General features: G+C 38.5%; 1 protein-coding gene across 1 annotated transcript in view; it reads right to left on the reverse strand.

Annotated features, from left to right (window-relative positions):
• The window catches only part of USH2A (usherin), a 705277-nt gene that overhangs the window by 551984 nt on the left and 139915 nt on the right, over positions 1 to 13378 (reverse strand). The window contains 1 exon segment of the mRNA XM_047705734.1: positions 3982 to 4165. Coding sequence (XP_047561690.1) covers positions 3982 to 4165 — 184 coding nt within the window.

Here is a 13378-nt window from a genome sequence, read left to right on the forward strand (position 1 = left end):
AAAAAGACTACTCTTTGTAAATGTTAGTAAATGGTAGAAGAGTGAGAGAGTAGAGATCAACTTCCAGGGCTCACAGGAAACGGCAGAGTCAAAAGAGGAGGCTTTGGGATGGGGATGAAGGGTCTATTTGTAGATAGTTATGATATAGCCAGGAGAGAGAGATTTAAGTTAAAATAAGGGGAGGATTTGATGGAGTAAAGTTCAGAGGGAGGAAGAAGGAGATGTAAAGGGGAGATAGAGAACAGAGCACGGGAAGAAAAACATGAGGGGACACATTAAGGACAGGCAATATGTCATTAAAAATTTTATGTTGTTTTCTTCTAAGACTAGATTTAAAATTGAGAATGTTTGACAATGTAGACAAGTTGGAGCTGGAGAGAAGATAATCTGGAGATAGTTATGTCTGGTTCTGTCTGTTTAGCCTGTGAGGCAGAGGGCAAGATTGGCTGCAAGGACAAGGACTGAAGAGACTGGTAATAGTTTAAAGAGGGAGAGAAAGCACAAGGATGAGAAGCAAATACACGGCTGTATTTCCAGTCAGCACAGACACTTGGTTTTGAAGTCCTTCCAGGCTCAGGGCCGGAGCAAGTTCATCACCCCTGGAGCTGACCCACAGTACAGCAGAAAGGAGAGCTCTTAATAGCTCAGATTACTCAAGAGAGTCAAGATTGAGGTGGTTTTGGCTCAGAGTAGGCGTAAAGATGAGAAAGAGGAATGGGGATGATCAAGAACATTAGGTAGGGGTAATGGATGAGAGGTTTGAGAGAAGTTGGGAGCCAATTATGAGGGAATTTAGAGACAAGAGGACTGAAAAGATGTGATGTATTCACAGAGTAGCATTTCTGGGATTAGGAAGATGTGAGAAGTAAAGAAGTTCCAAGTGATCAAAAACAAACAAAACAAAAACCTGGTTATGTTCATGAAAATTGGTTGCTGGAACGGTAATTAAATGAATGAGAGGTGAGGGGGGAAAAGACCATCCCTCTGATAAAGTTCTCAGTGAATGGAAACTTGGAAGTCTCCAAAACTCCAGCCTACACTCAACCCTTTTATTTTACTGAGCTTTGCCTTCTTGATTTCCACCTCAGCACCTTCTAATAATGTAGTTTATATGTTGTTATTGTTGGTTTTGTTTTTTGTTTTTTGTTTTGGCTCTCCCCATTCCTCATCAATTTAGGTTAACATTTAAACCCAGGTATTATCTTTTTTTTTCTCAGTTAATCCAAGGAGTCCAATCCCAGTGTTAGTGACTCCTTCTACAGAGTGATAGGTGATAGAACACCATTCTTGAATAATTCTTGATCCTGAATTTGACTTGGGTGGGGACCAGGATAAGCAGATAAACCTAAACTAGAGGAAAGCAGAAAGGGTAAATGTCAACCTGAATTTAAGAACTTTGAAGAACAGATGAAAAGATGATTTCTTTGAAGAAATCAGAGTCACTTAAATAAAGCTAAGTGAAAAAGCTAAGATCATCATAAATCTGGCCATAAATAAGGGATTTTAGTGGTAACAATAGGAAAAACTACAGGGGGTACCAATAGAAAGGAAATGGGTAAGAGACTGGCACAAAATGCCATAGATGGGCATGAATATTCCAAGGAGGAGAGTAGATTGGGGGAATAGTTTTCTCTGGTAATTAAATGTTGTCAGAAAGACTATGGAAAATAAAAGAAACCTAGAGATAGAGGTAGACAAGAGTGAAACAAACCAACATAAGAATCCCAACTATAAATGGCTAACAGACACATGAAAAAATGTTCATCATCATGAGCCATCAGGGAGAGTCAAATCAAAACCACATTGAGATATCACCTTACACCAGTTAGAATGGCAAAATTAACAAGACAGGAAACAACATGTGTTGGAGAGGATGTGGAGAAAGGGGAACCCTCTTATACTGTCGGTGGGAATGCAAGTTGGTGCAGCCACTTTGGAAAACAGTGTGGAGATTCCTTAAGAAATTAAAAATAGAGCTTCCCTATGACCCTACAATTGCACTACTGGGTATTTACCCCAAAGATACTGCTGTAGTGAAAAGAAGGGCCATCCGCACCCCAATGTTTATAGCAGCAATGGCCACAGTCACCAAACTGTGGAAAGAACCAAGATGCCCTTCAACAGATGAATGGATAAAGAAGATATGGTCCATATATACTATGGAGTATTATGCCTCCATCAGAAAGGATGAATCCCCAACTTTTGTAGCAACATAGACAGGACTGGAAGAGATTATGCTGAGTGAAATAAGTTAAGCAGAGAGAGTCAATTATCATATGGTTTTGCTTATTTGTGGAGCATAAGGAATAACATGGAGGACATGGGGAGATAAAGAGGAGAAGGGAGTTGAGGGAAATTGGAGGGGGAGACAAACTATGAGAGAATGTGGACTCTGAGAAACAAGGTTTTGGAGGGGCGAGGGGTGGGAGGTTGAGTGAGCCTGGTGGTGGGTATTAAGGAGGGCACATATTGCATGGAGCACTGGGTGTGGTGCATAAACAATGAATACTGGAACATTGAAGAGAATTAAAAATAAATAAATAAAAATTGAAAAAAAAAAAGAATTCTAACTAGGGAATTTGTTAGATGGTCTTCCAATAAAAAGTACATAGAGGAGATAATATGTATAATAATTGGCCCTAATTTTACTACAAAATCCTGGCTATACTTTTTATTTAACATTTACTCTACCATGTGTTTTCTGTACTCATTCAGAATGATTTAGAATCTGTAGAAAGGAGTAATAATGCTTTCAGACCATCAAGATGATATTCCTTCCAATGGTAACAGAAGTGGAAGAGCATGGATTAAGAAAACAAAAAAAGGCATGTAATAACAGCAAAAATTATCTTAATAAATATTTTAAATATCATGTGAAAGATTTTAAATCACATTGGATTTTAGTAGAAAGCCAAATGCACTAGTTTTGAATTCTTTTTCAATAATTTACACTGTCACCCTGTCCAAACCCTAATCGAGGTGCTAATGAAGAGTGTAACAGCCAAAAGGCAGGCAGCAGGGGACAATGAGTTGAAAATAGCCCAGATAATCTCAAACCCATGACTAATTAGCAATTATATTTATAAATACACACACGCATATTGAGAAACAGCTTTGATTGGTGTGTACAGAACATAATACTACTGCTTGGGGATAGGAATACCAAAGAATTCATGGATATAGTCCCAACCCTAGACAAATTTATAATCTGACTGAACCCAAAAAACACACATGGAATAGGCAATCCAGCACATGTTCAAAAACACAGCAGTGAGCACACATGCATGACAATAAATGCCCATAGATACGCAGGGAACAAGAAGTATAACATTAAAGACCATGTAATTTTGTAAAGTGAGTAATTTATTTTCAAAACGTACTTTACACATTAGGAAAAAATCCTATCACTTGATACAAAAATACATTTTAATCTCCTGATCTTTATTTTTTTTCTCTTTTTTTCCCCTGCTCATCTTTAAATGTAAATTAGAAAGGCAAGGACAACCTAAATGGATGCAGTAAGTTAATAAATAAGTAAGCAATAAATTCAGGGGCCACATCAAGGTTCTATATACAAATACTGTGTATCCCAACCCTTACAGTGTGTGTGTGTGTGTGTGTGTGTGTGTGTGCGTGCGCATGTTTACTTCTATGGCTATTTCTCTACCTGTCTCTCTCCATCCAAATTGCAAGTTCTTTGAGGGAAAAGGATTTTATCTAGTTAAATATTCCCAGACCTTAATACAAGGGACGTCTATTAACATACAGCAACCTATACATCGGAACTCTAGGAAATATTCAAAGATTACTATTATGCTAAAGAAACGTAGGCATCAAAGAGTCAAAAATATATCAACAAATTAGGGAGGACAGAAAATACTGCTTTTTACAAAATAAATGAGAAAAAAATCATTGTCAGGAGATAAAGTAACTACAAATACAATTCAATACATATATTTAAATAGTATTAAAAGTATTTACCTTCCAGTCTGAGGATCAAATCCAAAGTAAAGGTCTCTACAATGGTCACAACTTTGTCCAGCAATGGAAGTGTCTTGGCAAAGGCACTGACCAGTTAGGCTATTACAGATGTGATGAACAGCACCTGTTACATGGCAAGAACATGGCAGACAACCAGGGGCATTGCCTGGAGAAAGATAAAAACCTGGAAATATAGAAATGAAAAGTTTATATATATAAATATATATATATATTTGCCATCCAGTCTTTTCTTTAAAAGGTAGTGTTTTGATTACACCAAAAACCAGAATGCTATCATGGCCCTTCCCAATGCCCAATTCAAATGTGGCTACAGCTGTTCTTAACTAGTGTGTCAGTTACAACCAAAAAAGGGCTGAGTAAATAATTTACATTGTACCTGAATGTCTCCCAGGCAACTCAAATTCAGTGCATTTAAAATATACTTCAGAAGAGGTGCCTGGGTGGTTCAGTCGTTAAGCATCTGCCCTAGGCTCAGGTCATGGTCCCAGGGTCCTGAGACCCAGCCCCGCATCAGGCTCCCTGCTCAGTGGGAAGCCTTCTCCCTCTCCCACTCCCACTGCTTGTGCTCCCTCTCTCACTGTGTCTCTCTGTCAAATAAACACATAAAATCTTAAAAAATAAAAAAAATTTAAATCTACTTCATGAACTTTCCGTTAAAGACTAGTCCTCCTTTAATATCTCCATTCCAGCAAATAGGACCAACATTAATTCAACTGCTCAACATAGAACCCTGTGACATCTTTGGGAAGGTAGCCAGACAAAATAAAAGATGGCCAGCTAAATTTAAATTTCTGATAAACAATGAGTTTTTTCATAAAAGTCTGTGATATAGGTTTATACTAAAAATTTATGATTTTCTAAAATTTTTATTTAACTGAGAATTCTGTAGTTTGCTAAAACTGGCAACCCTCGAGTCCTTCACCTCCCTCTACCCCATACATCTAGTTAAGCACCAGGTCCTATGGATACTATCTTCTAAGAATTTTAAACTTTCTCCTCTCCATCCCCACTGCCATCTCCCTAGTCATAGTCACTACCAAATTTCTTATAGTTAACATTGTGGACCAGAGGCAATGGTATTCATTATCTCGCTCCTCACAACAATGCTAATAATTCAGGTATTATTATTATGTTCACTCTATATATGACAACGCTAAAGGTTAAGAAGGTTAACAAACTTTCCTACAATAATAGAGTCAACAAATAACAGATTCACACAGAGGCCATCTCATCTCATGGTATCCCTCTTGTTCCCTCCAATCGTTTCTTCACAGTGTAGCTGGAACAACATTTTTTCAGAGTGTAGTTTGAGCACCTCATTCCTCAAATGAAAATTGTTTGATGACTTCCTATTCCCTTTGGGGAACAAAAATCCAAATCCTTAACCCAAGCTCCAGTCCCACTGGCAGGTCCCACCTGTATCTTCAGCATCATTTCACTGTTCATTCCCAATTCCGTCTCCTCCAGTCATACTTCTTCCTTTCTTGATACCTACATGCCTTGTCACTGGCATGTCCGTCTGCTAAAATTATTTTGACCTATCCTTTCTGCTTAGCTCACTCCTAGGCACATCAAGTCTTGTGACTTCCTTGAGTAACCTACTCTAGGCCAGTTTAAACATGCCTGTTCCAGTTTCATAACATCTTGTTTCTTTCTTTCAGTGTGCTCATGAAAATTATACTTAATCTCACTTTCAACAGATTATAACCTCCATGAAGACAAGAACCTTGTCTGATAAATTCACCACTGCCACCAGCACCCAGTACGGTGTTTGTCACAAAGCAGGAACTCCTTAAACATTTGATGAAGTCATTCAAATGTACCAAATTATAAGTAGGCATTGATTTCCATAAGTATTATAGTTAAAAACCCACAGAATTTAGGCTAATTATAAAACCCGTATTTGCTTCTTATAGTAGAAGAGCTAGAAAGATGACCCAAAGTATCTTCACGTTACTTAAAATTTCATATAACCAACAGCTATGAGATTAGAAAGGCATTAGACAGTAGAATAATGGAACAGTTGTATGAGGGAGAAATGGTTCTTGGTGTTGTGGGGCATGTGTGTTTGTGCATACACATGCACCTCCACGTACATACACACACAAGCACATGCACAGTGTTACAAAGAATTTTACTGAAATGCAGAAAGAATAAAGTTCTGACAAATGAAAATGATCTGCACAATTGTCATGACCACTAATTTAGGTATATATCACTGAAACTGAAAGAGAGAAAGAACATGAACACAAAGTGAATCTACTGTGTATTACTATGCTATAGGGAGAAACAAAAGTAATTGGAATATATTATAAATCTCATTTGAGGCTCTGGTTGAAAACAAGCCATTCTTTCATAGCCATCCACAACTTGTAGGTCTTCTCCCTAGCCCAGCATATTCTCTCCTTAGAAAGTTCCAGAAAGAGTCAAATAGAAAAAGATCGTGCTCAAAGAAAGGGAAGAAACTCAAAATCAGTGCCATTCCAATCTGTTGGAAAGAACAGGCTGATCTTGCCATGTTTTAGAGTAATTGGCAACTAGATTATGTCATTTGCTTCTTTGTATCCACTATAGCAATTTGCCTTATATGTGTTTCCAGAAGTATAGTTGTGCAAATTAATATATATTCTCACGCCTGATTTATCATACAATCAAAGTCACACACTTCAAAGGCTTTTATTTTGAATTCAAGAACACTATGGCTGCAATTCAATGTATTTTTCTTCCTGTGAAGGTACCTAGGTCCTTAAATTCCTGATGATGGCATCATGAATGTACTAACAGCTCTCCAATTTGGATAAATTACCCATTAACACAGATACTTAGAAGTAGAATTAATTTGGACTTATTGCAATAGCTTCAAGCCACAGAGAATTCTAGAACAATTACAGATGATTTTTACAAGAAATGACTTATTAGATAAATCCGTAAAGGCAAGGGGGCATATTTTAGCACAGACAATTGGGTTGTCCAAGTTTTAGAAAATTAAAAAAAAAAATTCCATAGAAAAAAATCAGAGATATACACAGAGAAGAACAAAAATGAAAAACAAAAACATAAAAACCAGGGAGACTGCAACATGGAGGTTGGTCTTCAAGGAAAAGCCTGCATTGGAATTTTCTTGGGGTTAATTCCCCTCCTCCTCTCTGGAGCATGATTATAAAGGTTAATCCCACCAGTATTTTAGTTGTCCTATTTTTAAGCAGTCCTAATTAGGATGACTCAGGTACCTTCCTGCTCAGTGATTACTTCTTGCCTTACCTGAATGTGCCTAATTCTAGACCATTACCTCTTCTTTTATGACTTCCAACTATAGAAAACAACATTTTCCCTTCCCTCCTACTTAAACCTCAACTCCAGAGTGTGACTTAAAAGATAACTGACCTCAATTTTCTTTCACTCAATACATTTCTGATCTCCTTCCATTAGCTCCATTTCATGTTCCACATCCTCGGTCCATAACATTTTAACTGATCTTCTGGAGGTTTCTATCCATGAATGATTTCGTACCACATTGTGAAGCACGGTCATTAAGACGATGCTATTCCCTTACATTATGTAGTGCTGAGAGTTCGCACATATTCAGCACCAATCAGCCCACTAAAGTTTGTTATTTTCCCCAGATTTATTTCAGCAAGCCCCTGGTCCCAAACAAGACAAGTCTAATGGGAAAAACAACATGTCTTGCTGTTAAAGCAAAAAGTCACCGATATTATAAAATAGTGTTGCTTTATCCAGAAGACTTGCAGAATCCTTAGAGTTCAAAGTTATTAGCAAGGCAGCCGGTGTTATCTCCTGTAGTGGCTATTTGCACAGCACAGCACTGTCCTGGGCATAAAAGAAGAGCCCATTTCCTAGCAATGTCCCTCCTGAGGACCATGAACAACCAGGCTTCGCCAAGGTCTTGAAATGGGAGAAAGAAAACAGGTTTAACCCCTAGGCCCTATTCAAAAAAGGAGGGCAGAGCTGAGGCTAAGCACTAATTATAAGCCATTTAGAAGAAATGATTCTCACCTTAAGCCAGAGAATGGACATAATACTAAGAGAAGAGTCTAGGGATAAATTTGTTGCTCACCAATACCAAGAAACAAGATGCTTTAAGTAATCATTTTAAAAATCAATATTTTCAGAATGAACTGATTTTCAAATTAAAGTGATCCTAATTTTCAAATTAAAACAATAATAATTTTCTTCCATTTTGGTAATTTTATATAAAAATAATGCTGAAATTATTATTCATAGAGTTGACCAAAGGTCAATAATTGCATAAAAATTAATATTATTCAACAAAAGGTATAATTTTTCATATTTAAAAGTTTTTTAAAACTCTTTTCAATTAGTTTAGATATGTTTTGTTATTTAAATTTTTTAAAGAATTTATTTATTTATTTGATAGAGAGAGAAAGAGAGAGAGAGAGACGGTGAGAGAGGGAACACAAGCAGGGGGAGTGAGAGAGGGAGAAGCAGGCTTCCTGCCGAGCAGGGAGCCTGATACAGGGCTTGATCCCAGGACCCCAGGATTATGACCTGAGCCAAAGGCAGATGCTTAATGACTGAGCCACCCAGGCGCCCCTAGTTTAGATTTTTTTTTTTTTAAGATTTTATTTATTTGCGAGAGGGATATAGAGCATGAGCAGAGAGAGGAGCAGAGGCAGAGGAAGAAGCAGGCTCCCCACTGACCAGGGAGCCCAATGCGGAACTTGATCCCAGGACCCTGAGATCATGACCTGAGCCGAAGGCAGTTGCTTAACCAACTGAGCTACTCAGGCGCCCCCCTGGTTTAGATATATTTTAAAGTCTCTGCTCCTATCTCTTCTTCCTGGACTGCTATACTCTCCTTGATTACTTTACCAACTCCTGTTTGCTTTAAAAACTCATGTCAGAAAAAATAAATAAATAAATAAATAAATAAATAAATAAATAAATAAAATAAAAATCTCGTGTCAGAAATCATGTTCTCAAGTAACTCTTCCATATCCCCCACCCTTCGAGAGTGAATGAATTCCTTCACTTTACTACTTCTCTAATAGGACATTTCTAATATTGCACTTGTCACACTGTGTTATATTTACATACAGGTCCATTTCTCCTACTAAAGCAAATGCCTTAATATATTTATGATTGTATATCTTATACCAGCATAGACCCTGGTACATAGTAATGTATTCAATAGATGTTTACTGAAAAAATGGACATGTGAATGAAATGAGTAGATGGCTAGATGGGCAGGTGGCTGGTTGCCTGGCCTGTTGGATATCTGTTACCCTTTAAAATATGAGACGATCTCTTTAGCACATTTGATGAAGTCACACAAATGTACCAAACAAACTTTTAAGTACCAAACTTTAAAGGAACTAGTAAAGATAAATCTGTGAGTCATAGAATGATTGGTCAGAATGGCTTAGCCTATCAGGAAGGAAAGCAGGGAGAATGTATATGAACCAGGAACAATATACTTAAAATGTAATCTTTGGGGATACCTGGGGGGCTCAGTCATTAAGCATCTGCCTTTGGCTTAGTTCCTGATCCCAGGGTCCTGGGACTAGGCTCCCTATTCAGCAGCAAGCCTGCTTCTCCCTCTCCCACTCCCCTTGATTGTGTTCCCTCTCTTGCTGTCTCTCTCTCTCTATGTCAAATAAATAAAATCTAAAGGAACCCCCTAATTTTCCTATTTTGGGTAATATCCATGAAGGACCTCCAAATGCATTTCTTTAAAAATCAAATTCAGTAACAACAATGAACATAAATAATGACAGCTATGATTATGTCTTGGGAGTTATATATAATGTGTATTCACAATCCACAGAAACACTTTTATATTCTTTGTTCCCATTTTTCTCAGTCTCAGTGCTTATCAACTATGTGCTCTAAAGTTTCTCTCCCATGCCATTGCCACCATCCCAGAAATTTCTCCAACTTAGTCCATGGAGATCATCTCATTTCTAGACAACTCAGTTCAATTCTTCATTATCAGATCACAGTAGTCTCTCAGAATTCTATTCATTTCCATTTTATAACTATTACTCAGATTCTAGACAACAGAGATACACTGGGACCTAAAGCAGTCAGCTAGAATCACGGATGGGAATGAGCTTCAGCGTGGGGGGAGGCTCCAAACAATTATAATACAAGTATCTCTTTTACATCGTCCTCTAATATTTTTTGAGTGAATGATTAATAAATATTACATTATTCAGAAAAAATGTTTTACTCTTTCAGAGTCCAGACTCTGAGGTCAGTTGGACCTAGATTTGTAAATGGTTCTGCCGAATTAGAATCCATTCCCCCTACTATAAAGTAGGAAAGTACTGGTCCTCCCAGCCTATAAATATTGTACATATTCGACGGGACTCTTTCAGATAAAACCCCTTTCCAGGGCCTGACAAACATCAGACACTCAGTAAATATCACCTATTTTTATAGGCTGCCATTTTTTATGAGGCAATATTCTAGGAAAGTGGGATTTTCCTTAAATTACAATTTAAATAATGACTTGTCAGTGTACTCTCCTCCCTACCCCCACGGATGTGTCTGGGATTACGGTCCATATTGCTCATGACAAAATTCTTTCCTGGTGGTTTATCAGAGAAGAGGTTCTTATTCTAAGGCCCAGGTCTCTCTGCACGTTCATCTGCAAAGCTGTTTCATCAAACACTAGGATAGGTGGCCTAACGGATCTCAGCTTTGATGCACTGATTTTTAATGGAATATCAGCCATCTAATTCCAATTCCATTGGCAGGGTCTTGCATGCAATTCTGGTTTATGAGCTCATTACTTAACAAATATGATATGCTTCTTAATGAAACAAGATACTTTGTTTTACTTTCTAATAGTCTGTATGAATTATAAAATAAAACCAAAAGTAAATATCAGAGGATAGCATGAGGAATTGTCCTATTAGCACAAAACATGTCATACGAAGCTGTTTTCATTATAAATTAGCCTTTATTTTATTCCAGAGCCACAGAGTCCTCAATAAACTCTCTCTCCTTCCGGTTCTCAAGGACAAGGGTGGGTCACTGGCTCAGGATGCCTTGACATCCTTCCCTGCATTTCCCGGCCTCGCCTCTGATTAAGTGTTTGCTGCTGAACGTTACGAGGTCATCCAGCACCGAAAAAAACGAACTGGGAAAACATATTTAGTGCTGTATTTATTAGTGTGGGCATGTGTACATTCATATATGTACACACACTCCAAATAATTTTAAATTAAAGCATTTTTAAAATACTTAATGGAGGTTAAGCAGCATTTTTAACCTCTGTTCAAGTTATTGAATGGCATATTAAAACCAATGTGGCTCTAATGTAGCTTCTAATGTGCACTGCTGCTTTAACAAATTGCCTATAAATTTTAGTTGAATTAAGCCTATTCCTTGTACATTCATAGTAAGGTTAGGTTAATAATACATGAGGCTTCATTATATGCACCTTCCTTAATAATGTTTTTTAGGAAAGTGGGACGAGAATCTATGGGCAATAGTATACTAGGGGCCAGGAGTATTCGCAACCACAGACGAAAAAGGCGCCAGAAATCCCGAAGCTTGCCCGTCCATCCCTCCTATCCCACCCCAGGCTTCCCCCTCCACGCCCCACTACTCACACAGGTTCCACTGTGGCACATGATCTAGGTCTCTCAGGTGTGTTTAAAGAAGGAGAAAGGAAGCTTCAGGTTCCAGCAGTGCATTTTAACGTGCAAACTACAGAGCTGGCTACTGGGAAACATCTGTGTATGATGAAGATGCTTTGGGGTTAGGGTTCTTTTTTTCAGTGTAAATTTCATGGTAAGAGACAATAAAACCAGAAAATAAAATTCAAAGTAGTTTCAGAAGCTAGAATGCAGGACGCCCCTCCCCCCAGAGAAAGTCCACAAAACACATTCCATATGCTACACTTATGTGTACAGAATACCTTGTTTTGCCAAAAAAAAAAACAAAAATCCATTAGGTCCTTAGATTGCTATTTTCTTTCCTCCCTGGCAGGGTAAAAACCACATCCTCTCTATATGTCATCAAAGGAGCACTCAGAGAGTTGCACTCTGCCTGTGCCTAAATAGAAGAGAACGTCACTGGGTTTTGGGGGTTTTTGAGGATTTTTTTTGTTTTTGTTTTTGTTTTTGTTTTTGTTTTGAGAGACAGAGAGAGGGCAAGTGAGGGGAGGGGCAGAGGGAGAGGGAGAGAGACAATCTGAAGCAGGCTCCACGCCCAGCACAGGGCTGTGGTGGGGTTTGATCTGGCAACCCTGAGATCATGACCTGAGCCAGAATCAAGAGTCAGATACTTAATTGACTGCACCATCCAGATGCCCCACCCCTGGAGTAATTTTTTTAAATTTTTTATTTTTTTTATTAACATATAATGTATTATTAGCCCCACGGGTACAGGTCTGTGAATCGCCAGGTTTACACTTCACAGCACTCACCATAGCACATACCTGCCCCAGTGTCCATAACCCGACCACCCTCTCCCCACCTGCCTCCTCCTGGCAACCCTCAGTTTGTTTTGTAAGATTAAGAGTCTCTTATGGTTTGTCTCCCTCCCGATGCCATCTTGTTTCATTTATTCCTTTCCTACCCCCCAAACGCCCCACGTTGCCTCTGAACTTCCTCATATCAGGGAGATCATATGATAATTGTCTTTCTCTGTTGACTTATTTCGCTCAGCATAATACCCTGGGGTAATTTTTAAATGTAATTATGTATAACTTCGGGAAACACTGATGGGAGTATCCACCAGGGAGATACTGCCCTATATGCCCCAGGACAGAGCACTGAACAATGTCAAGAATAGTTAGACTTGTAGAACAAACGATCCAAAGACTCCTGGAAATGAGGTCCGAGAAAGATGGGGGTTGTTACAGTTCATGTGGACCACGTGTTTTATCTACAATGATGGGAAGACTGTGGAGGATGGGGTGATACAGTCTGACTAAGGTTTGAACAGCATCACTTTTGCTGTGCATTAAGAAACGTGACTGGAGAAGAATAAAGAGGAGAAAGGAAGTTTTAGGATGCTTGTCAGCTAGTCCAGAAGGAAGATGAAAAGGGTGAGTGGGGTGTGAAATGTGGACCAATTCTGGATCTATTGGAAACTGAAAGCAACAAGACTGATTTTGATAAAAGAGACAAGGGTTGTAGAAACAAATGGGAATCAGGAGAACAGCAAGGATTTGGCTGAAAAGATTCCAACCCAGAAACTACTAGCACAGCATTTTAGCTAAGCAGAGTTGAACAATTTTTCCCTTCTGAAATCCCCAAAAATGAAATAAAAGAGAGTAGAGGAGATGAAGGTCAGTGGCAGATGTCCACTAGTAAAAGCTAAACACTTGCCATGGAGAAGCCAACAGTAAGCTGATTGATTCAGGTAGTGTCAGTCTAGA

Source organism: Lutra lutra, chromosome 15 (genome assembly GCF_902655055.1).
Source record: "Lutra lutra chromosome 15, mLutLut1.2, whole genome shotgun sequence".
Classification (NCBI taxonomy): Eukaryota; Metazoa; Chordata; class Mammalia; order Carnivora; family Mustelidae; genus Lutra; species Lutra lutra.